The 25,940-nt window shown below is 39.1% G+C and overlaps 2 protein-coding genes across 3 annotated transcripts in view; one reads left to right on the top strand and one right to left on the bottom strand.

Annotated features, from left to right (window-relative positions):
• GNGT1 (G protein subunit gamma transducin 1) overlaps window positions 1–21,161 on the bottom strand; it is a 29,300-nt gene extending 8,139 nt beyond the window's left edge. Inside the window, exons 1-2 of one of the 2 annotated variants that reach the window (XM_028490013.1) lie at window positions 21,076–21,161; window positions 3,957–4,059 (exon numbers count right to left, since the gene is read on the bottom strand). In XM_028490013.1, coding sequence (XP_028345814.1) covers window positions 3,957–4,052 — 96 coding nt within the window. In that variant the 5' untranslated portion in view covers window positions 4,053–4,059; window positions 21,076–21,161. Of the gene's footprint in view, window positions 1–3,956; window positions 4,060–4,149; window positions 4,200–21,075 lie in introns of those variants that run through there. The other variant, XM_024129714.1, reaches the window with a different exon arrangement.
• TFPI2 (tissue factor pathway inhibitor 2) lies at window positions 20,980–25,712 on the top strand. Its single transcript, XM_007110246.3, is given in 6 exon segments — window positions 20,980–21,177; window positions 21,180–21,290; window positions 21,568–21,750; window positions 22,982–23,161; window positions 24,365–24,535; window positions 24,860–25,712. Coding segments are annotated over 6 exon segments (900 nt in total). The 5' UTR covers window positions 20,980–21,005; the 3' UTR covers window positions 24,943–25,712.
• Window positions 25,713–25,940: the final 228 nt, after the last annotated feature.

Below are 25,940 nucleotides of genomic sequence, written 5' to 3'. Positions count from 1 at the left end.
AGGAGAAGTAACAACTGACACTGCAGAAACACAAAGGATCATGAGAGATTACTACAAGCAACTATATGCCAGTAAAATGGACAACCTGGAAGAAATGGACAAATTCTTAGAAAAGCACAACCTTCCAAGACTGAACCAGGAAGAAACAGAAAATATAACCAGATCAATCACAAGCACTGAAATTGAAGCTGTGGCTAAAAATCTTCTAACAAACAAAGGCCCAGGACCAGATGGCTTCACAGGTGAATTCTATCAAACATTTAGAGAAGAGCTAACACCTATCCTTCTCAAACTCTAACAAAATATAGCAGAGGCAGGAACACTCCCAAACTCATTCTATGAGGCCACCATCAACCTGATACCAAAACCAGACAAATATGTCACAAAAAAAAGAAAACTACAGGCCAATATCACTGATGAACATAGATGCAAAAATCCTCAATAAAATACTAGCAAACAGAATCCAACAGCATATTAAAAGGATCATACACCACGATCAAATGGGGTTTATCCTAGGAATGCAAGGATTCTTCAATATACACAAATCAATCAATGTGATACACCATATTTACAAATTGAAGGATAAAAACCACATGATCATCTTAATAGATGCAGAAAAAGCTTTCAACAAAATTCAACACACATTTATGGTAAAAATCCTCCAAAAAGTAGGCATAGAGGGAACTTACCTCAACATAATAAAGGCCATATATGACAAATCCACAGCCAACATCATTCTCAATGGTGAAAACTGAAATCATTTCCACTAAGATCAGCAGCAAGACAAGGTTGCCCACTCTCACCAGTATTATTCAACATTAGTTTTGGAAGTTTTAGCCACAGCAATCAGAGAGGAAAAATAAATAAAAGGAATCCAAATCAGAAAAGAAGTAAAGCTGTCACTGTTTGCAGGTGACATGATACTATACATAGAGAATCCTAAAGATGCTACCAGAAAACTACTAGAGCTAATCAATGAATTTGGTAAAGTAGCAGGATACAAAATTAATGCACAGAAATCTCTTGTATTCCTATACACTAATGATGAAAAACCTGAAAGAGAAATTAAGGAAACACTCCCATTTACCACTGCAACCCAAAGAATAGAATACCTAGGAATAAACCTACCTAAGGAAACAAAAGACCTGTATGCAGAAAACTATAAGATGCTGATAAAGAAATTAAAGATGATACAAACAGATAGAGAGATATACCATGTTCTTGGATTGGAAGAATCAACATTGTGAAAATGACTATGCTACCCAAAGCTATCTACAGATTCAATGCAATCCCATCCCTATCAAATTACCAATGGCATTTTTCACAGAACTAGGACAAAAATTTCACAATTTGTATGAGAACACTCCCTAACACCATACAAAAAAATAAACTCAAAATGGATTAAAGACCTACATGTTAGCCTAGACACTATAAAACTCTTAGAGGAAAAGATAGGCAGAACACTCTATGACATATATCACAGCAAGATCCTTTTTGACCCACCCCCTAGATAAATGGAAATAAAAACAAAAGCAAACAAATGGGACCTATGGAAACTTAAAAGCTTTTGCACAGCAAAGGAAACCATAAAGAATATGAAAAGACACCCTCAGAATGGGAGAAAATATTTGCAAATGAAGCAACGGACAAAGGATTAATCTCCAAAATATACAAGCAGCTCATGCCACTCAATATCAAAAAAGAAACCCAACCCAGTCCAAAAATGGGCAGAAGACCTAAATAGACATTTCTCCAAAGAAGATATACAGATTGCCAATAAACACATGAAAGGATGCTCAATGTCATTAATCATTAGAGAAATGCAAATCAAAACTACAATGAGGTATCACGTCACACCAGTCAGAATGGCCATCATCAAAAAATCTACAAACAATAAACGCTGGAGAGGGTGTGGAGAAAAGGGAACCCTCTTTGGCACATATATACAATGGAATATTACTCAGCCATAAAAAGAAATGAAATTGAGTTATTTGTATTGAGGTGGATGGACCTAGAGTCTGTCATACAGAGTGAAGTAAATCAGAAAGAGAAAAACAAATACCGTATGCTAACACATATATATGGAATGCAAAAAAAAAAAATTTTTTTTTTCTGAAGAACCTAGGGGCAGGACAGGAATCAAGACACAGACATAGAGAATAGACTTGAGGACACCGGTAGGGGGAAGGTGAAGGTGGGATGAAGTGAGAGCGTGGTATGGACATATATACACTACCAAATGTAAAACAGATAGCTAGTGGGATGCAGCCGCATAGCACAGGGAGATCAGCTTGGGATTCTGTGACTACCGAGAGGGGTGGGATAGGGAGGGTGGGTGGGAGACGCAAGAGGGAGGGGATATCGGGATATATGTATATCACTTTGTTATACAGCAGAAACTAACACAACATTGTAAAGCCATTATACTCCAATACAGATGTTAAAAAAAATTTAAAAATAAATAAAAATAAAACAACTCTATAAAAATTTTAAAACATTTTTAGCTTAGTGGCCATAGAAAAATGGGCTAAGTGCTGGATTTGGCTTATGGAAAATAGTTTGCCAAACTGTTGATTTTTAACTCTAAATCAAAAGATAATTATGATTATTAATTTTCTTAATTTCTGATGAATTTTATCTGAACAACTTGTTTTCAACTATATTGAGTTTCTCCAGTGAATGATGTGGGAGAGGAAAAATAATTTTCCCTCTACACTTCTAGGTTCTTGACTGAGAAAACCCTGTAATAAGAAAGGCAGATTAACAGGAAAAAAACAAACAGAAGTTTAATAACATGTATACCTCCTGTATACAAGGGAGAGGTTCAGGAAAGCTGAGTAGCTCCCTGAAATAATCCAAGCAACCACCTTAAATCCCACTGCAGTGAAAGACAAAAGAAGATGGTAGGTGTGGATGACAGGGGTGTGGGGAGCCAGTTATGGGCTTAAGATAATTACCAGAACCTTACCCTAAAATAATTCACGACAGCCTATCCCTTAAGGACAAATATTTCCTCCCTTATGTCAGAGTACAACCTCTTGGCTTTGCCTTTGTAAGCCCCTGACTCTTTCGCTTCCCTGGAACACTCTTTCCGTTTTACCCAAATCTGTCTCCTGAACTGTAATTCTTAACACCCCAAATACACGTTTTTTATTTGGGAAAAAAAAAAAAAAAAAAAAGGAAAAGCACAGTATTAAAAAAACAAAACAAAACAAAAACAAAGAACAGTCCCTAAATGGACAAGGCCCCACATCAACAAACCAAAACTTAATACCTAACTTAACTGCAGTTTCAGCCTTTCCCAGTAGTGGAATTTAAACCTATCAATCTGTAACTTCCTGATCAGCACTAGTGATGTAATCTGCATGATAGACCCCTGCACTTCCCCCAGAGGAAGTTGCTCCTGCCTGAAATAATTCTTTCTTTTGTTTATGACTTCCTTGTCCCACCCCTTTGTGCCTATAAAAACCTTCCATCTTGTACAGCTCCTGGGTGAGCCTTTCTACTTGCTATATGGGATGCTGCCCAATTCATGAATTATTTAATAAAGCCAATTATATCTTCAAATTTACTCAGCTGAATTTTGTTTTTTAACAACAGTAAACAAGGGTAAGGCTGTTAAGCAGATCGAAGTCCTTGTGTTCTCCATGATAAGAGTTTCTAGAGATTTAGAGTCAAGCTTCTCCTCCTGATACAGAGAAGGGAGACACCCTTACTAATGGAGATTTCCCTTATAAATGTAACTGTCTCTTAGGAAAGGGTAACTTCTAGTCGGTTTTCAGAGCTTCCCGTGTCTGCTATTTTTCAAAAATAATCAGCCTAAATAAAATAATCCATATGCCAAAAAGGCATATTTTGGGGTGGCAAATTCTGCTCCCCTTCAATGGTTTTTAACCTGGTAGTGCTACAGTTATCTCTAGTTTAAAAATAAAATTCAAAACAGAGTAGCAGTTTACCAGCATTCTTTCCAGTGTCACTTCTTTCTTGAGCTGGTCAACTTCCATCTTCAATTTGTCCTTTTCTGTCAGGTCCTCAATATTGATCACTGGCATCTTTTGCCTGCTGAAAAGGTAGAAAGTTTATACACCTGAATTGCTAGACTCACGTCAAGTTAATGGTAGCCAACCCTTCCCTCAGCTCTTAACTTACTAAGTGAACTGTTTGTTTTAACTTCTTATGATAATCAATTTCTCTTGAATGCTCTCTGAGCAATTCTAGCACTGCACACTAGGCTTGAGATTTTAAAGCTTCCTTATAATCTTCATTAATATGATTAAACTAAGTATTTGACTCTAAACACCTGCTAGTAGGTTTGTGGGGAGAGGTCAGTTCAGTCAGTAAATAATCTTAAATATCCAATGCTCCTTCTTTTCCCTGTTTATTTGATACAGTGTAGAAACTTGAGGTTCCAACCCTTATCTCCAACTCCAAAGCCCTCCCTCATATGATTTATGCCATTTAAGTTAGTTTGAGGTCATTCTGAGGACTGCCCATTAATCCCCTAAATCGCTGGAGTATATGATCTGGTATTAACAGAGAAACATACAAAAAGTGTCATTATAAGTTCCTTATAAATAATGGATTGAAATATAAACCAATGGAATGAAAATATAACAAACAAATAACCTTGTTAGTTAGAAACAAACTAGCATACTACTTAGATGTGTTTCTCCTGGAATTTTTTTTATGTAATTGTCACAATGGATTGGACAGCAACGATGAGCAAATGCAGCAGGTTAAAGGGGATGCGGTGAGTCTGATCTTCTGATGTACATCATAAAAAAACAGACTCTTCTGCCCTTTTAGCAATGTCTTCTTCTTCTTAATTAGATCAATGGGCAATGGGAAAGATGGCACAGTAGCTAGTGATTCCTGTATGAAATTGCCTGGAAAATATTTCATTGTAGCCAAGTGGCATCACGCTTTATAATATCTCCTCTTTAGGTCCTCTCTTCTCTTTTGTTTCTCTGGTCCAACTTCTATGATGACATATTTTTATTAAAGTAGACACATTCAGGTCACATATTATTTCAGAAAACAACATCATACATCTACATAAAAATACGCTGCTAATCACATTTCAGCAATTAACTTACTTCCTTGCATTTATATAGTATTTTCATTTCCAAAACATTTGAGGAAATATTATTTTCCTTCTTAGTTTTATAATATTCTGTTCTTCTCTGGAAAAGAGGTAGTTTAACCTATTTTTTAGGGATAAATGCCTACATAGGCCAGCACAGAGGTGGAACAGAACACCTGACAGGTACCCAAAGCCAATGTTTCCTATCCTTTTAATTTTTATTTTATTCTGTTCTTATTTTAAGAATCAATATGACAACAAAAAAGTTATTTCTTCCTGTGTAATTATTGCTTGGTATTCAAGAGCCCATTCTCAGTGTTATTCCTACCTTCCTTCTTACTCCCTTCAGACTGCCTGCAAAAATTCACAAGCACCTCTGTTTCTGCTGATCATTTTTACCTGTTGACATTGTCTTTTGCACAACTTTTCTCCATCTTGGAAAATGTTTTCCACTTGGCAGTGACTTTGAAGAATCACTTTAGGAATTTGTTAAAATAGAGGCCCAATTTAAGAGATTTTGATTTGGGGTAGGGGTTAGAGTTTCATTTTCTCTGTTCCAGAGAAGCTTTACCATATATTGCCAATGAAATGATCACTCACTGGCACTTGCTAGCTGTGTGGTCCTGATCAAGTTATGTAACCTCTCTGTGCCTCAGTTTACTAGGAAATAGGAGCAACAATAGTATCTACATTGTAGATGTTTTCTGAGAAGAATAAAGATTGCATAACACTGCATAGCATGGAGCAAGCCCTCAGTACATGTTAGCTGATGTTACTCACTTACTCTGTACCTCTAGAGTTTCAGATTGTGTTGTCTTACATGTCACTTGCTGATAGGTGGCTTTATAAATGCTCTTAAAGGATATCATGTGGACATGATTTAGCTCCTTTAATACCATGTGTAGTAGATGCCGCTGGTGCCCTTCCCAGACCCCCCTTTCCCTTTCCAGGGTGGGGTATTTATACCTCCAGAAGCTGCGGTTGTTGACCACCAAACCTTTACATACGTTTGTCCTTAGCTGATGGAAGCCACTTCAGCTGGTGATGTCTGGAAGATTATGACAACTGGCCCCTGTGGGTGTCCTGTAGCAAATGGCTGGCTGAAGTGGGGTTCTAATAGCCCAGATGACTTGCCTCTGGGCTGAAAAGCCTTGGTGTAATTGAGAAACTTCCTGAGCACTCCATGGGTTCAGGATGAAGCTAGACTTCTGAAACCGCATCTTTGCCTGTCTTCTCCTCCTTCATCCTGCTTTCTTCCCTCCTTCAGAGATTTCTCCTGAGAGCTCACCATCAATAAATCACTTGGACAAGTGTCCCTGTCTTAGGCTCTGCTTCTAAGAACTCTAAGACACAAAGGACTGTAAAGACCTTTACAAGAGCATCCATATCTTTCATAACTTATGTCCTTATCACTGTGTATTGTTTTGTATATTGTTTGGTATACAGAAGAGAATCATGAAGTATTGATAAAGTCACTTGCAACTTACATCAGAAATATTCACCTAGACATAGAGAAAAGTGCATGATGTTGCAGGGGAGGAAAAATAATTTTCCCTCTACACTTCTAGGTTCTTGGCTGAGACCATCCTGTAATAAAAGATTAATAGAAGAAAAACAAACAAAAGTTTAGTAATGTATATACCGCCTGTATACGTGGAAGAGACCCAGGAAAACTGAGTAACTCCCACAAATGGCCCAAGCCACCACCTTAAACGCTGCTTCCAGCTAAAGACAAAAGAAGATGTTGGGGAGGGGGTGGAGGAGTCAGACATGGGAGGTTAGCAGGCAAAGCACAGTAAACAAGGATTAAGAGATTTGAGTTGCTGCCTTCTCCATTGATAAGAGCTTTTAGAGATTTAGATTCATCCTCCTCTTTCTGGTACAGAGAAGGAGACACAATTACAAATGGAGATTTCCCTTATAAATGTAAATGTCTCTTATAAGAGGATAACTTCTACTTGGTTTTCATGGCTTCTCCTGTGTCTGCTGTTTCTTAAAAATAATTAGCTCAAAATACTCCTTATGCCAGAGAGCAATACTTTGGGGTGGCATATTCTGCTCCCCTCCACTATATAACTTCATATTAATAACAAATGATTTCTTAACTCTAAAATGCTGTGATTCACCATATTTAATAATAATTTAAGCAAAACACACTTCATTTGGTGGAGGTGAATCTTAGAAGATTTAAGAACGCTTGCCAAATTTGATACCATGGTCTTGTATGAAAAATTTCAAAGAGTGAGGATCAAAACTCTCACCACCCTCAAGGACACCTAGATACACAGAGAAGCACAGCATATATTGTCTGCATGGAGAGTTCAAATGCTCAGAGTTGTATTGAACTCAAGGATTTAAAAGGATTCAAAGAAAACATACAGGTGGCCAACAAGCACATGAAAAGGTGCTCAACATCACTAATCATTAGAGAAATGCAAATCAAAACCACAATGAGGTATCACCTCACACCAGTCAGAATGGCCAACATCAAAAAATCTAGGAACAACAAATTCTGGAGAGGGTGTGGAGAAAAGGGAACCCTCCTACACTGATGGTGGGAATGTAAATAGATACAGCCGCTAAGGAGAACACTATGGAGATTCCTTAAAAAACTACAAATAGAACTACCATACGACCCAGCAATCCCACTACTGGGCATATACCCTGAGAAAACCATAATTCAAAAAGATACATGTACCCCAATGTTCATTGCAGCACTATTTACAATAGCCAGGACATGGAACAACCTAAATGTCCATCAACAGATGAATGGATAAAGAAGATGTGGCACATATATACAGTGGAATATTACTCAGCCATAAAAAGAAATGAAATTGAGTAATTTGTAGTGAGATGGATGGACCTAGAGTCTGTCATACAGAGTTAAGAAGGTCAGAAAGAGAAAAACAAATACCGTATGCTAATGCATATATATGGAATCCAGAAAAATGGTACTGAGGAACCTAGTGGTAGAGCAGAAATAAAAATGCAAACTTTGAGAATGGACTTGAGGACACAGAGGGGGAAGGGCAGGCTGGGATGAAGTGAAAGAGTAGCACTGACATATATACACTACCAAATGTAAAATAGATAGCTAGTGTGAAGCAGCTGCATAGCACAGGGAGATAAGCTCCATGCTCTGTGATGACCTAGCAGGGTGGGATAGGGAGGGTGGGAGGGAGGCTCAAGAGGGAGGGGATACGGGGATATATGTATGCATATAGCTGTTTCACTCTGTTGTACAGCAGAAAATAACAAAACATTTTAAAGCAATTATACACCAATAAAGATGTATAAAAAATAAATAAAATAATAATATAGAACCTTAAAAGTGGAATCTTTAAAAATTATATGTAACTTTATTACATTAAATATATAGTTATATACATATATTCATTTTAATAATAGTGAAAATATAAACTTACAAATTAAAAAATAAAAGATTCAGATATAATATCATTTGATTACTCTTTTAAAAGAATTTTTTATTAGGGTATTGTTGATTTACAATGTTATGTTAGTTTCAGGTGTACAGCAAAGTAAATCATTTATACATATACATATATCCACTCTTTTTTAGATTCTTTTCCCATATACGTCATTACAGAGTATTGAGTAGAGTTCCTCGTGCTATACAGCAGGTTCTTACTAGTTACCTATTTTATATATTGTAGTGTACATATGTCAATCCCAATCTCATCTCTCCTCCACCTTATCCCCTGGTAACCGTAAGTTTGTTTTCTATATCCATGACTCTACTTCTGTTTTGTAAATAAGTTAATTTGTACCCGTTTTTTAGATTCCACAAATAAGCAATATCATATGATATTTGTCTTTCTGTGTCTAACTTACTTCACTCAGTGTAACAATCTCTAGGTCCATCCATGTTGCTGCAAATGGCATTATTTTGTTATTTTTTAATGGCTGAGTAATATTCCATTGTATATATGTACCACATCTCTGCAAATGGCATTATTTTGTTATTTTTTAATGGCTGAGTAATATTCCATTGTATATATGTACCACATCTTCCTTATCCATTCCTCTGTTGATGACATTTAGGTTGCTTCCAAGTCCTGGCTATTGTAAATAGTGCTGCAATGAACACTGGGGTGCATGTATCTTTTCAAATTATGGTTTTCTCCAGGTATATGCCCATGCCCAGGAGTGGGATTGCTGGGCCATATGGTAGTTTTATGTTTAGTTTTTTTTTTCTTTTTTTTTTTTTTTTTTTTTGTGGTATGCAGGCCTCCCTCTGCTGTGGCCTCTCCCGTTGCGGAGCACAGGCTCCGGACGCGCAGGCTCAGCGGCCATGGCTCACGGGCCCAGCCGCTCCGCAGCATGTGGGATCCTCCCAGACCGGGGCGCGAACCCGGTTCCGCTGCATCGGCAGGCGGACGCGCAACCACTGCGCCACCAGGGAAGCCCTATGTTTAGTTTTTGAAGGAACCTCCATACTGTTCTCCATAGTGGCTGTACCAATTTACATTCCCACCATCAGTGTAGGAGGGTTCCCTTTTCTCCACACCCTCTCCAGCACTTATTGTTCATAGATTTTTTTGATGATGGCTATTCTGACCAGTGTGAGGTGATACCTCATTGTAGTTTTGATTTTCATTTCCCTAATAATTAGTGATGTTGAGCATCTTTTCATGTGCTTTTTTGGCCTTTTATCATTTAATTTCTCTTTATCCCATTTTGCAGATGAGGCAAAGGTGATCCAGAGAATTGAAATGTCCCAAATCACACAGTTGGTGACAACAGAGCTGGGGTTATAACACAAGTGTTTGTTTTCTGGTCTGGGATGTTTTCCACTCTAGCACACTTCTCTCAGTTACCCTCTTCAAACTAGTTTAAAGGAGTAGGTTTGCTTTATATACATATATACATATATATATATATATACACTCCATTACTCCAGAATCACATAGAGAAAGAAAGCACAGAGTTGACAACCAAGGGCACTAACCACCTCCATCCCCTCAGTTCCTCCACTAACTAGGCCACTTATATTCTAAACTTTCATGTTGGGCCACCCTCCATGGGAAGACCTAAGAGGCGCTAGATCAGATTGCGGGAACTGTTGCCAAGTATCCCCATCCCCACTTTCACCAGAATATAAAGGGAGGACTGAAGACTCATAGAGCAACAAGCTAAGGTGGCAGTTACAGCTAATTCAGGGGAGACACATACCCCCCTTAGGTAGACTATATGTCACCTTTTACTTCTTCCTCCATCCTGCACTACTACTATCAGAGGAGCTAAGGCCCAAAAAAGCCAAGAAGAGAAGAGGAGGGGGAGAAAGTTTCTCAGAGCTGTACCCCATCCACAGAGCATAGGTTCTCAATGGGAGCAATAGTGCCCCCTAGGGGGCCTTTTGAAACTGTCATGTTGTTTATGGTTTTCACTGGTTTTGTAGGTACCGGTGAGGGATGTTGAGGATAGAACTATGTAGAGTAGCTTAGTGTCTCACTAATGTCTTTCAGAGTTTCCATAGGTTTCTTGATAATTTATTTAGAACTAAAACGGCCTAGTGTAAAGTCAAAAGGCTACTTGTTTTCTGTTTGCTTTTACCCATTATAGATTAACGTATTTTGAAGTAAGAAAACTTGACTAGGGCTTCCCTGGTGGTGCAGTGGTTAAGAATTCACCTGCCAATGCAGGGGACATGGGTTCGAGCCCTGGTCCAGGAAGATCACACATGCCGCGGAGCAACTAAGCCAGTGTGCCACAACTACTGAGCCTGCGCTCTAGAGCCCACGTGCCATAACTACTGAACGTGCGTACCACAACTACCAAAGCCCACATGCCTAGAGCCCGTGCTCCACAACAAGAGAAGCCATCACAGTGAGAAGCCCGTGCACCGCAATGAAGAGTAGTCCCTGCTCGACGTAACTAAAGAAAGTCCACGCTCAGGAACGAAGACCCAATGCAGCCAAAAATAAATAAATAAATAAATTTATTTTTAAAAAAAGAAAACTTGACTAATAAAATATTTAACTTATAAGGGCTATATTAGGGGAAATTATTAAAATTAATTTTTTAAAGTCCTTTGTTTTATACAGAGGGTCAATCACAGATTCTTTGAAATAGAAATGTTGTTAGCACTTTAAATATGTTGATTCATAAACATCAGTTTGACACATTTTTTTCAGAAACAAATCCACTCTGTTATGTACAATAAGCTTGTAATCATATGGGTATAAATTTTGTCTCATACTGTTCTTTTTCATCCTGACATTATACTTGGGACTATTAAAGAATAACAGCTAACATTTTATTCATTCATTCAACAAATATTTACCAAGTGCTATTATGTGCCAGACATTATTCTAGATGCTTGAGGGTAGAGCAGAGAAAAAAAAAATCAGAAAACTTTGCCTATAGGGAACTTACAGTCTAATGAAGGAGACAGGCAATGAATAAGGTTAAAAAAATTAAATGAGGCAATATAGTGTGATAAGTCCTAAGGAGAAAAATAAAACAGAGAAGAAATAGCAAGTGTCAAGAGAAGTATTTCAATTATTGAGAGAGTGGCCAGGGCAGGCTTCTCTGAGACAATGCTATTTGAATGAAGACCTGAAGGAGTGAGCCATGAATGATTATTGATTATTGATTATTACTGATTATAAGAGAAGATTATTCCAGGGAGCAGTGAGCACAAGGGGAGCAGTGAGCTAGTACGACTGCGAGGAGCCAAGTGAATGTGGGGGAAGAATAGTTTATGGTTTCAGTGATCACGTGGGTCTTCCGGGCCATTGTAAAGGCTGTGGCTTCAGTCTGAGTGACTTAGGGTACACTGGAGGGTTTTGAGTAATAGAGTGATACTATCTGTCATATATTTTAGTAGCATTATTCTGGCAGCTATTTTGAGGCTAGACCATAGAGGGCAAGGGTAGAAGCAGAGAAGAGACAATTTCAATAATTGCGGTGAGACATGATGATGGTGGCTAAAACCAGGGTAATAGCAGTGGAGGTGGGGACGGGTGGTGAGATTCTAAATATATTTTGAAAGTAGAGATAATAGGATATGCTGAGAGATCAGATGTAGGAAAAAAAAAAAGAAAGAAAGAAAAAGTCAAGATAACATCAATGATTTGGGTCTGAACAAATGAAGAAGGAATGCTGTTTCCTGAGATGAGGAAGACTTGAGAAGGGGAATCCCATGTTTAAGATGCTTGTTACACATTCATTTGAATGGGCAGTCTGGAGTTTAGGGGAAAGGCCAGAGCTTAGGAGAGAGCCATGAGAATGGATGGGAATACCCAGGATGAATAGGAAAGAGAAGAGAACAAAGGATTAAACACTAACCCTCTAAAATGAGGGAGATGAGACAAAATTAATAAAGGAAAGTGAGTTTGTTGTGATGATGATTAGTTAACAACTTTTGAGTGTTTACCATGTGCCAGACACTGTGCTGAACACACATATGCAATACCTCTATCCCTTTATATCTGTATGTGTCTACTCTTCTTCCTTCTGTCTTTGTACATGGATCAATAAAATGATAGCAGCTAACAAGTGTATGTTTATTCAGCAAATATTTATTGAGTAACTACCAGGGACCAGGCACTCTTGATTGCTAGGGGTTGAAACAGCAAACGAAATCAACTTTCTTATCTCTTACTGTGTTTATACTACATCACTCTATAAATCATTCTTTTCAGCTGAGGGTTTTTTTTCTTATCACATAAAAGGTAGTTTGTATTTTGGGTTTTTTCTTCCATCTAATCAAGTTGATCACACATTTTATCATATTTGGTTTTTCAAAGCCAGTTGCTGGGAGAATGGATACATGTATATGTATGGCTGAGTCCCTTTGCTATACAGCTGAAACTATCACAACATTGTTCATTGTCTATACTCCAACATAAAATAAAAAGATTTTTTAAAAAGCCAGTTGCTTTTGTATATGTTGCTATTTTTGTTACATGAATACCAATCTCTCTCAACCTATAGCTTATACCTAAGGCACATGTGACTCATAGACATTCAAATATATTCATTCTATGACAACGCGCTTTCTTCCCCAAGGCAACTCTATTTCTCTGTTTCTACTGAGCCAGATGGGTTTTAAAGACATTTGGAAAGAAGTGTGATTGTGGCAATAATAAGTAATTTGTTTGTTCCACAGACATTTATGAGATCCTACTTTCCAGGTCTTGTTCTTAGCATCGGGATACAACGGTGAGTATGACAGGTAAGTTCCCTGTTCTCATAGAACTTATATAATAGTGAGAGGATTAGACAAGTCAAATTAAAATAATAAACATAGAGATTTCAAATGATAAAGCTATAAGGATAGTTTGTGATACCATGAAGTCATAAGGAGTGACTGAGATATTGGGCAACATCATATAGGCTGATTAGAGGTAGTGCCAGTGGGACCAACATCCAAATGCCAAGAAGCAGTCAGTGAAGTAAAGATCAGGAGATGAGCATTTCATGCAACGATAAGGGCTAAGCAGAGGGAACAGCTCATGCAAAGGACCCAAGGTGGGAACGAACTTGTATGAGGTTAATAAAACACACAGTGTAACGTGAGTCTAGTAAGATCAAGAAAGAGTGGTGGGATGAGGTCAGTAAAGGGAGACAGTGGTCAGATCCCATAGTCACTCAGAGTTAGTGACTTCCATGGTGAGAAATAAAATGAGGAGCTAAATGGGGGGCTTTATTATTATTTTGAAGGAGTCAGGTGTTGTGATACAGTCTAATGTGTTAAAAATACTCTGCTCTGTGGGGTTTAATGGAGAACAAAGGTGGAAACTGGGAGTTTCCACTAACCTAACATAATGGTCCCATAAGAACAGATAGATTTGAACTAAACTGGTGACTGTAGATATAAAGAGATATGGGCAAATTAAAAATGTGATTTGGAGGTAGAATTGACAGGACTATTGATAGACTGGGCAATGAATGGATGGGAGGTGCTAAGAATGATCCCAGAGTTTTTAGCTTGAGCATCCAAGTGTGTCATTTACAGAAATCAGGAAGATTGGGGGTTATCACCAACACTCCAGTTTAGGACATAGAGCGTTTGAGATGCCTATTAGACATCCAAGTGGATATGTTAAGTAGATAAAAGTGTTTGGAATCCAGCGGTGAGATCGAGACTATCCATAAATATATGTATATGTACGTGTATGTAAAGTTTATGTGTATATGTACTTGAAATCACATAAGGAGAGAGTAGAGTTAGAGCCTTGAGTCAGCCCAACCTTTAATTGGCAGGCAGAGGAGAAGGACAGATTGATTGAAAAGCAGTCAACTAAGTAGGGAAAAACCAAAAGAATGTGGTATGGTAAAGACTAAAAAAAGGCATTTCAAGAATGACTAAGGATTTGAAATTGTTAAATACTGCTGAGAGGTTAGATACAATGCAGATGGAAAAATGTGGTCTTTGGTGACCTTAGGGCCAGCTGCTTTGTCATACGTATTGAGAGGTCCAGTAAGATGTGGCAACATGATGAGTTGCTCTTGACAAGAGCACTTCGTGTTCTTCCTCTTCCCAGTATGAAAGTTTACTGAGTGGAATGTGGGAGAAAAGGGAGATGAGGAAGTGGAGGCAGAGAGTGAAGATAACATTTTTGATAAGTTTTGCTGGGAAAGGGAGCAGTGAAGTGGGGTCCTAACAGGAAAGGGATGTAGAATCAAATAAGAATTTTAAGTTTGGGATGAAAAAGAATCAGAGATAGAGCACTCCAAATGGAAACGTAAAACCTGGGTGTATGTGCTGAATGTCGCAGAGGAGTGAGTGAAGTCCTTGAGAAGGCAAGAGAGGAAAGGACCCAGAGCAGTAGCCAAGGGGTTGGTCTCTGACTGGACCAGGGCATGCCCTCCACTGTAAGAAAAAGCAAGACAGAGAATACAGGACATTCAGTTGACCAGTAGGAACAACTGACCCTTCTCTGGCTGGTTCAGTATATCTAGTCCAGACGAGTGTACTCAATTCTCTTCTAATACAGACATTTCAGTTCAACTCAGTTTTTCCCTCAGCTAATAAGACAGTCAATAAGAGGAAAAAAATAGTGGTAGTGCTAGGAGATGTATGCCCATTTCAAACTGCAACTAATGTTTTCTCCTGCCCCCAAATGGCAGGTTGTCCCTCCTGTGTGATTTAAGATACAAAGCTTTTCTACATAAAGCTAGAACAAATGAACATTTGGAGGGCTTATGACACTTTAGTAAGTAATGTATAACCAACATGAGATTTGGGTTGGAGTATAAAAATAACAAGGCATTTTCATGAAAGGGTATCTTTATACTTGAAAGGTCAAGATCCATTACTTACTGCTAAATATAACCCTGATAATAAGGTCTTTAGGGATTAACTCTCTCAATCCTCTAATCTGATTACCAACTTTGGCAGATGTTTCTCTTAGAGCGTTAGAGCAATGTATTTAAATTGTAGCTATCTGTTAGTTCTCAATTATAAACTTCATGTTTGAAGAAAAAGGAAATCTGAGATAGAGCTGTCCAGGTACTGAATGAGGGTCACAAGCACATGCTCTATATAATGAGCCTGACTTTGGTCCCCACTAATGTGGAAGAAAAGGATGTGTGCACAGTGAGACCAGGGGACCAGAATTCAGACTGCTAGTTGTATAGTTTTGACCAAGTCATGTATCTATCTAAAGCTTCAGCTTCCTCATTTGCAAAGTGGGGAGAATAAAGTACCTGTCTCAAGTGGTTATTGTGGGGGGTTTAATGAGCTAATGAATGCAAGGTACAATGCAAACTCTCAATAATAAACATTTTATCCAGTATTGTAGTTATTGCTATTGAGGTTTCCACATGGTATACAAGAGTTAGGGGAAATTTTCCCCTTCTTCCCCCATTCTTAATGTGTCACTCTCTAGTGGACTGGTAACCCCAGCTAGAATTCTGGGTAGGTGGTGAAGCTGCATTATGCCAGAAAGGTCTTCGATAAAATAGTCCAAAATCTGTTCCAACCTTCTGTGTGCCCTACATAGTTAAATGTGCAGCACCTGAGTGAGAAAAAAGATGGTCCGCATCCTAAGTAGGCACGACCTTTGAGGGAACATACATCTAGGAAGAAGAGAAAGGGGGTTTCTGAGATTCTGCCCTTCTGCAGAAGGCAATGCTTTGCCATAACCACAGCTGCTAAAAAGAACCAACCAAAGCAACTAGCTGATGAAGAAAAGTGTGTCCCACAGGCACCGAAGATGTAATGTGAGATATGTTTGTGTGGATTGGTTTTTATTTCTAATTGAACTCTTACTTAAATTTTATTTATTTAATCCTCCATAGTCCCATAGAACCTGGTACATATTTTTAATATTATAATAAGAACACTATATCGTGACTGGGTCATAGAGTGTTCATCTGTCTACCCTATTTTGCCGTGAGATCCCTAATGTGTTTATTCATCTTTGTATCCCAAATGTGCACAAAGGCACAAAGTTGGGCACATTTTAAATGTTTAATCTGCTTATTTTTAAAATAGGCGAATGAAAGAATGACCATGGTAAGAGACACATTATACACTCCATTATCTTGTTCTGCCTAGGGAGAAGGAGAATAATAAAATTAGGCATGGGGAATGTCTCATCTTTTAAGTGACTCCACTTTATTATAACACTGACAAATGCACTCTGTGTCCGACAGAGGGTGCATCAGAGCAAACATTTCCTACAAGGCCCAACCCGCTGGAAAAATGTCTAGTTGGTGAAGGAGCTGTCTAAACTTTAACAAAACTCTCATGACCCCTAATCTCTCAGAAGAGATTAACTGCCTTTCTTAGCAGATGTGCAAACTCCTTGTTAGTGCCAGCTGGACTCATTTCATATTTTATTTTGACAGGGCTAAACTAACGGGCAGCAAGAACTTTGTTTATAAGAAGTTATCAATGTAACTCCTTAAGTGACTATGTTATGTTATATGCAACCCCAAATCACTGGGCTAAATTAATTCTCCTCATTCACTCATGAGTTAGATATGCCACCTCTCCCTAAGGTATCTGACAGAGAGGAAGACCATCTACCTCAATCTTGTCTTTAAATTCACGGTCACCTTTCAAGACTGTGGGGCTCTCAGAGGATAGAACAGCATGCTCAAGGCTTGGGAATTCTAGAAGCTACTGTGTTCCAAGTCAACTTCACATCCACTTGTTATGGGTCCAACGCGGGGGAGGGTGTGGAAAAGAACAGAGGCAAGGATCTGACACCTCAAAGCTGCTCCTGAACTCACGGGAGCCTTTGTGTGTTTTAATTCTGGAGTTTAGTGTCCTGCTCTAAGGTCTTGATACAGTAGAAAGAGCCTAGGTCTGGGTATGTCAGAAAGAATACAAGGCTGAGTGAGTATCAAGAATGTGGGTTCTAGTCTCAGCTCTGCCAACACACTCAGGTAATTAAACATGACCGGCCGTTTTATCTTTCTAGGTCTCAATTTGTAAATGTAAAATAAAAATACTGAAACAGATGGTATTCATAGTTCTCTTCAGCATTCAAATTATAAGAACTCCATGCCTTATTTTACAGAGATCTAAACTATTTTGAGCCTCTGTCTTTAGCTGCAGCCACTAGAGCTGTCACTTGGTCTGGCAATGACACATCCATCTGGGTGACTGTTCTTCCCTGTTCCCTCCAGCCTTGTAGTTCCTGTTGACTTTGGATTAAGGAATTCTTTTCCTCATCTGTGGTAACCTTTTGGCCTAGACACTGGTTTAAGGAAATAGAAGTACTATGACATCCCTATGGGGAGGCTGATCGTGGTGGGGTCACATGGCTACTTCCACACAGTCCTAAGGATAAATCCAGTAGTTTAAAGTAGTACCAGGAATTTTAGATTCCTCTTATATTGGAAAATATCTTTTTCATGGATATAAATACTCGAGTGTTTTGCAATTGAGGAGTAATTTCCTTCCTGATCACCTGGCTTTACAATCTCAAACTTCTGACGCCCCCTACTTGTTCACTTCTCCTTCCCCGTCCCTGCTCAGCGGTCACAGAGGAGTTAGGGACGCACCCTATTTGGCATAGAACAGGGAGGAAACTAACATTTCTAGAGAATCTCTGAATACCGATTTCAACCTGTGTCTATAGACTCCATACCACAGAGGGGTGAAAAGCCGGGTTTTGAACCCCTCCCCCTCCATCTGTTACACAGCAGGCCTGAGTGGACTGAGTATTCTGCTGGGGCTGAGAGAACCCTGAAGCTCATTTCCCCAGAAGAGACTATCACAAAGTGGTATCTGATAGTGTGACACCTTCCTATGTGGAGAGGTGACCTCTGAGCACAGCCAAAGAGGAGAGCTGATGGGAGCAAAGCCACAGGTTGTAGTCCTGCAAGGCCAGTTCATGTTGCTGTATTTCTTTCTTTTTCTTTTTTTTTTTTTTTTTTTTGTGGTACGCAGGCCTCTCACTGCTGTGGCCTCTCCTGTTGCGGAGCACAGGCTCCGCACGCGCAGGCTCAGAGGCCATGGCTCACGGGCCCAGCCGCTCCGCGGCATGTGGGATCTTCCCGGACCAAGGCACGAACCCGTGTCCCCTGCATCGGCAGGCGGACTCGCAACCATTGCGCCACCAGGGAAGCCCTGCTGTGTTTCTTGATTGTGGTTAATGCTCCATCTTAAAATGCTCTGCCAAGGCTTTCAGTGGGAACTGAGACATGGGATGATTCCGATGGATTCTGTGCCTGTATGTGAGGAGCACATCTCTCAGAGTTCCTAGGCACTTTCCCTTTAATCCTTATAGAACACTTGTAAGGGACGGTGATCATATCCATTTCACAGATAAGAAAACTGAGGCTCTGAGATTTTATGTAACTTGTCCAAAGGAACAAGGAATAAAATCCAGGTTTCCTCAGACTCCCAAGTCTGCTTTCCCATTGCACCATGCAATTTCCCAAAATAATTTGCCCTAATTCCAAAGATTTCTCTTTCTACATGAAGCAAAAGATGATTAAAAACTGCCAGCAGCTGAGAACAAAGAACAGAAGTGACAATAGTTAATGCTAAATGGTAAGTCTGACTCAGTCTCCGTCCTTGAATTTGTTTTAGTCCGTTTCGGACATATATTTAATCATATTCAGAAGAATGGAAATAGGTTAAGTTTGACGTTGAATGAGCTTTTCTTCCGAACACGATCCTGTATAAACGTCTGGTAAAATTTTCCTCCCCTAATAATATTTGGGAGGTATTGGGAAGGTCTAATCTGATTCTCATATGAGTGTGTTTTTCCAAAACTAGCTGGCTGCCTCAGGGCTTGGCGTGCTGGAGTCAGCTCACACTGGCTCTGGTGAACTGATTGTATCCATCTATTTCCAACTCTGGCAGCTTGAAATCAAGCCAAAGTGAGAGCATTTACTCCATGGAAATCAGTAAAATATACAAACCACCAACCACCCCGCGCCCGCCCTTTTTATTTCATCCTGGTGAGCTTGTTGTTAAACATGTATCCTTACATCTCTGTCATTCTTAATCATAGATATCTAGTAATCTGACAGCATAAATGACACAGTATTTCCAGACCAGGTTAGTTTTCCTAGGAATATGGTTCTCTGTCATGGCATCAGGATAACTGAAAACTGGCCCAAGGGGTTATAGTGTGAAAACATCCCAGACTATTAACTCGCTGTGAGCGTAGAGATTCTCAGAAACTTGAAAGAGAACTCCTGTAAACTCCCTCCAGTATCTTTAGGAGAAGCCAAGGATAATTATTCCCTTAAGAATATTAAATAGAGCAAGAGTAAAAGGGGGAGGAAGGGAAGACACATTCATCAAGAGAGAACCCATTAAAATGATCTCCAAAAATATTCTTGATATTTCATGTAAAATCCCAGTGTAGATAATTTGTTTTGTATAAATAAAAAGTTAGGCTCAGGCTAATATATCAAAGGAACAACGAACTATAATAGATGCACTGACACTAAGAAATGTATGGGAAGGGGCTGATCTGGCCAAAGCTTCAGGATCCCCCCTAAGGCCACCTCTCTTTGGACTTTCATATTCCAGCTCCAAAAACATAGTTAAAACTCTAACACATGGCTGATGGGGGGTGTAAAATGGTATAATCATTCTGGAAAACTGTTTGGCAGTTTCTAATATTTTACTCGAGAGTAATAAAAGTTGTTTGCACACACAAAGCAGCTTTATTCACAGTTGCCCCAAACTAGAAATAACACAAATGTCCAATAATAGGACCTTTGTTATATACTCATACATTGGAAGACTGCTCAACACTTAGAAGGAACTCTACAATAGCATGTGTGTCTTAAAAACAGTAGTGGAGTAAAAGAAGTACAAAACAGTACATATCTTATGATTCCATTTGCATGAGATTTACAACAGGTGAAACCAATCTGTGGTGCTCAGAATGGTGGCCCCTGGCCTGGGGATGGAAGGATTGACTGGGAAAGGGTATGAGAGAATGTTCTGGGGTGATGGAAATGTTTAATTCTTGATTGGAGTGGTGATTACAAGGGTATATATAGTAGTCAAAATTGATCCAACTGTAATATGAGTCTTTTATGAAATGTAAATTAGAGCTCGATTGAAATATGAATATGTGTGTATATCTATGTATACATGTAAAGAAATACATATACTTAAATTTCTATTAAAGGGTCTAATGCAATGAGCCCAGCTCCCCTTGGCCCTGTGAATTTCACACTTTCTGCCCTTCAAAGACGTGGACTTTGTGCCTTCAAAGTGTGGATTCAAGCTTCAGCGTGATGCTGCAAGTTGGAACCTTGTGCAATCACACCCAGGTCATTTCCCTCTAGCCTGTGGACTTCCCATCTCTGACACAATGCCCCATCTGGTCATCCCTGCTCGGCCACTGTTTAAAGTTTGGGAGGCAGGTTCAACTTGGTGGGGAATTCCTCACCCCCCCCGCCACCCCCCACCCCCCGCACACACTTTCCAGCGCCCAGGGGGCGGCAGGGTCAGAGCTCTCAGGGCATGAATCAGTCTCCCCTCCAGGCTCCGCAAAGGCGCGCTCCGCCCTGTCCCGGGTCAGAAGGACGCTCACCCTACATAAAGCAGCGGCACCCACCACGCTGGAACTCAGACTGCCTCGAGGTTGGACGCTGTGCACCTTCCTCCCGCTGGCACATTCTGGGGACGCCTCACCCACGGGCAGCTTGAATCCGGACACCATGTACTCTGTTCGCCCCCTCCGGCTGCTGGTTCTGCCGCTGCTCCTGGTGGGGACTGCGCTGGGAGATGCACCTCAAGCGCCGCCAGGTATCTCCCTGCCCAGGGGACCCCCTTATCGCCCCGGTCAGGCGGCGAGGGCTCCGCGGACCCCTGCACTCGCTCTCTGTGCCCCGCTTTCCCCGATGCCTGCCGTGCACCATGCGACGGGGCACTTGCACCCAAGTTTGCACTTTCTTTCTCTGCATGCCCTTCTGCTGTGCTGGGAAGCTGCCGGGACAGAGCTCCCCGGGAAGCCTCTCCCTCCGCGGAGATGTGGCTGACCTCATTCTCTCACTCTCTGGCTCTCTTTCTGCCCCTCCTGTAGGAAAGAAAGCGGAGATATGCCTCCTGCCCCTGGACGAAGGGCCCTGCCGGGCCCGCATCCCCAGTTACTATTATGACAGGTACACGCAGAGCTGCCGCGAGTTCATGTATGGGGGCTGCGAGGGCAATGCCAACAACTTCGAAACTTGGGAGGCCTGCGATGAAGCTTGCTGGAGGATAGAGAGTAAGTAAGTGCTCGCACGGACACTCAGAACTCTGTGCTGCTCCTTGCACTGAAGGGCTAGTAGTAACTTAGCTTATTTTCCAGATTCCATCTTCTACAGTAAGTTTTAGCCTGAATTTTCTCAAATATTAAGTAAGGCTTTTAATGCTTTTCAGTTTACCACAAGTGATCACAAAGTTTACAATGCCTAAGACATCTCCTTTCTCCTAACTGGCATTTATCATAATTCACTGGGTGTGCAGACTCAGGAAAAGATTTCACCAGTAAGACAAAACACTGCAAGAGTATAATGTATTAGGTGCAACATAAGGGCTTGTCTGTATTTATCATAGTTCTGAACCTATGGTTTTTATGCCTCCTTGAGAATAGCATATTCTCGTGTCCACTATCTATCAATCTGAAATACTGTTAGTGGATTTTGTTATTAAAGTGTGATTTAGCTAATTATAACCTTATTTTTGTCCCCGATACCCCATCAGGTCTTAGATTAGTATAGAGATATAGTGGAGATTCACAATGCTGTTTTCGATTTTATTTTAATTATGTTTATTATCTGTTAAGGCCTGTAACAGAACATGGGGCTCTGCTATTCAAGGAATTGAGCCAGGGAAAAATGTGTATTCCTATGAATAAGTTTGATTAACTTCGTATGTAGAAACAATCAGAATACTGAGAGAATAGTCTTTCCACTGAAGTTGAAAAATTTATCATAGCCGAATCAGGTCTGGAGACACTGTTGAAAAAAAAAAAAATGCCGAATACAGTTGCCTCTCAGTGTCTGTGGGGATTGGTTCCAGGACCCCACCCCCTCATACCAGAATCCACAGCATTTGTATATAACCTATGCACATCCTCCCTTATACTTTAAATCATCCCTAGATTACTTATAATGCCTAATACAACATAAATGCTAGGCATATAGTTGCCACCATAGGACAAATTTAAGTTTCGCTTTTTTTTTTTTTAACTTTCTGGAATTTTTTTTCCTGAATATTTTCTGTCTGGGGTTGGTTGCATCTGTGGATTCTGGACCCAGGGATACAAGGTCTCACTGTAACTGGACTAGTGGGCAGTCTTTTGGGGGTTTACTAGCCCAGCACTAAATATGATGCCTTCCCCCACTCCACCCCTGGCCACCACCAGTTGTTTCTGAAAATACAGTAAAGTTTTGAAAGTAATACTAAGAAGGTTAATTTTTTACTAACATTGTGTTATGCTCTCCTTGTCCTAGAAGTTCCCAAGATTTGCCGGTTGGAAGTCAGTAAGAGGCAGTGTGGGGAGCTCAGAGAAGTGTATTTCTTCAATCTGAGTTCCATGGCATGTGAAAAATTCATATCTGGCGGGTGTCACAGCAGTGAGAATCGGTTCCCAGATGAAGCTACTTGTATGGGCTTCTGTGCGCCAAAGAAAGGTAAATATTCTTTTTACACTGTTTCTATTTCATTTCTTTATTAAGGCTTTAGGGTGAAAAAGTTAATAATTTGATGTGGAATGAACATGGTTTGCGTTCTGGTGATTTCACATATAATATGATATCAATCTTCACACTATTGCCCTGTGAGGGAGTATTATTATCCCCTGTTCTACATATTAGAGTGCAAGCTAGAAGTTAACAACTTGCCAAGTTCTCAGGGCTGGAAAGTGACAAAGCTATGATTCAAGTTTTGCTTCCTCTTCTGCATTGTTTCTTTAGAACTATTTCTCATCTACTTAATTTATACGTAAAAAATTACAATCTTCATTAATGAATGACATGACCTCAAGTTTGTATGAAATCAGTTGTATATATGAGATAGTGCTATAGAAAGACTTCATGGTGAAACCTGAAAATTTCTAAAGTTTTTTGTTAGATTTCTGTGTTCTTTAGTAGTTACAAATTGTAGCACAAATTGATCTCTGTCCCTCTTTCCTCTCTTCCCCATTTCTTACCTACATTCCCCCCATGCAATCCCTAAAATCATGTGTTACTTGGGTAGTATGTAATGTTTGTACAGGCATTTTCCGTAAGCACAGCAGAGACACGTACACAGAGATAAATAAGTTCAAAAAACAAGGAAAACTTGCTTTGGCAGAGACTTTGATAAAGCTCTGTAGCTATACAGTGTTGAATATGCAAAATCTTGAATTAATGAGGAGATGGTTGTTGCTGGCGTTCTTTTAAATTGTTTATGTAAATGTAAGTGTTCCAGTGGCTACCTGGGAATTAGATACATGTATTCTTGATTAATAATGGAAGAAGAGCTGATAAAAACATTTAAAATAAAACTACCAACACAAGAGAGTTTACCAAAGCATGTCACATATTTTCTCATGAAATGTAGCCCATTTTTACCTGGCCATATCTGTTTTTTGGGTTTAATTTCTTTACACATTCAAACGATACAAGGATATAGCTTGATATTCTGTCCACTTTATAAAAATTTAGAATTAAAAACATATGGCATGTAAGCTGTTTTGAAATTCAAGGCACACTTTTTAAATGGCGTAGTATGATATTTTGGATTCAGAACGAAGCTTCTATGGGATTAGATTTTCTTCAGTTACTTCAGTAATCAGCACAGTTTAGTAAATCTGGTATTATTGCATTTTAAATTTTATTTTCTTTTTCATTAAGGTCCATCATTTTGCTATAGTCCAAAAGATGAGGGACTATGCTCTGCTAATGCAACTCGCTATTATTTTAATCCAAGACACAAAGCCTGTGAGGCCTTCACCTATACTGGCTGTGGAGGGAATGACAATAACTTTGTTAACGTGAAGGACTGCAAACGCATTTGTGTAAAAGGTAGTGGATTTTTTTCTTATTCAATTTTTAAACTAACTTTATAAATAACTCATAAGCAAAGTTATATTTTGATGTATCCATTTTACTAATAGCATATTGCCATTTCTAGACTACTTCTACATAGATAGCACTTTAGTACCGGTCAGTTTTGTCAAAATGCTTATACTGGCTAGGTAGAGTGTTATTGACTAAGTGGATAGTGAGTACAACTGACTTTATAATCATTAAAATTAAGATGAGGTGAGTTTGTAAGCATGTCGGAAGTGGTGATTTATAGCGAGCCTACAGACTGGGTAATATGATGTTTTATTTTGTTGACTTTAGCCTTGAAAAAGAAAAAGAACAAGAAGATGCCAAAGCTTCTCTTTGCAAGTAGAAGACTGAAAATTAAGAAGAAGCAATTTTAACCCTTTTTTTTTTCCGTATGTCATCTTGTGAATGCCTTTATGGTTATATCTGAAGGATAATATGGTAACACAAGTAAGCGAATCATTAGTGATTTATTCACCAATTCTTATATGTTACATTTTTAAATTTGTGTATTTTTTATACATAACTAGCTGCTATTCAAATGTGAATCTATTATTTTAAATTTAATGTTCAACTATTTTTTATGAGGTTAAATTCTTGGCTGTGTATAAGATATAAAAGCAAATATGACTCACCCAGTTCTTGGGGTTGCTCTCCCTGATTTCAGAAGATGACAGTAACTGAAAAATATAAGACAATATAATCATATTCTTTTAACACATAGGATTATAAAAAGGACCAGAAAATATATTTAATTTTGCATTTAAAAGTTAGATTATATTTTGGGCCCAAGGAGACAAATTTGCAGACTTACCAACACTTCAAAAAATGTTACAAATGCTATTATGCAGACACTGCTAACTTACTTCTATTTCTACAGTGTCATTTAAAAGATAATAAAATAAAGTAACTTTTTTGACTGAATTAAAAAGCTAGTAAAGTAATTACAACCAGAAATGTTCTCCTCGGTTCGGGGTGGGGGGATTCTCTGTCTCTCTCTCTCTCTTCATCTATCCATCCATCCCCACTCAGCGTTAAGGTGTTAAAATTTTTGTACTATTCAAGGTGCTTATTTATACTATACCAGAGACAATGCATAAATTTAATAATTTAAATTCCACTAATTAAATATTCCTGATAAATATGATCATCCCATTTTAAACAGTTTTTTTCTTTCTCTGTAACAACAAGATTTTAAAAAATTCCTACATTTTCTTGGCAAGATTAATGTTTAAAAGTATGCCCCTGATATGGTCACATTATAAGTACATTTGCCCTTTTCTTGAGCAAACCCTCCTTTAAAAATCTATCCCAAAGGTATTGTGCCAAAAATAAACCCAAAATGCTATATGCTGTAGTTGATATATTATTTGGA

The sequence above is a fragment of the Physeter macrocephalus genome, chromosome 5 (genome assembly GCF_002837175.3).
Source record: "Physeter macrocephalus isolate SW-GA chromosome 5, ASM283717v5, whole genome shotgun sequence".
Lineage (NCBI taxonomy): Eukaryota > Metazoa > Chordata > Mammalia > Artiodactyla > Physeteridae > Physeter > Physeter macrocephalus.
Note: the sequence above shows the minus strand (reverse complement) of the source record. Positions and strands in the feature narration are given on the sequence as shown.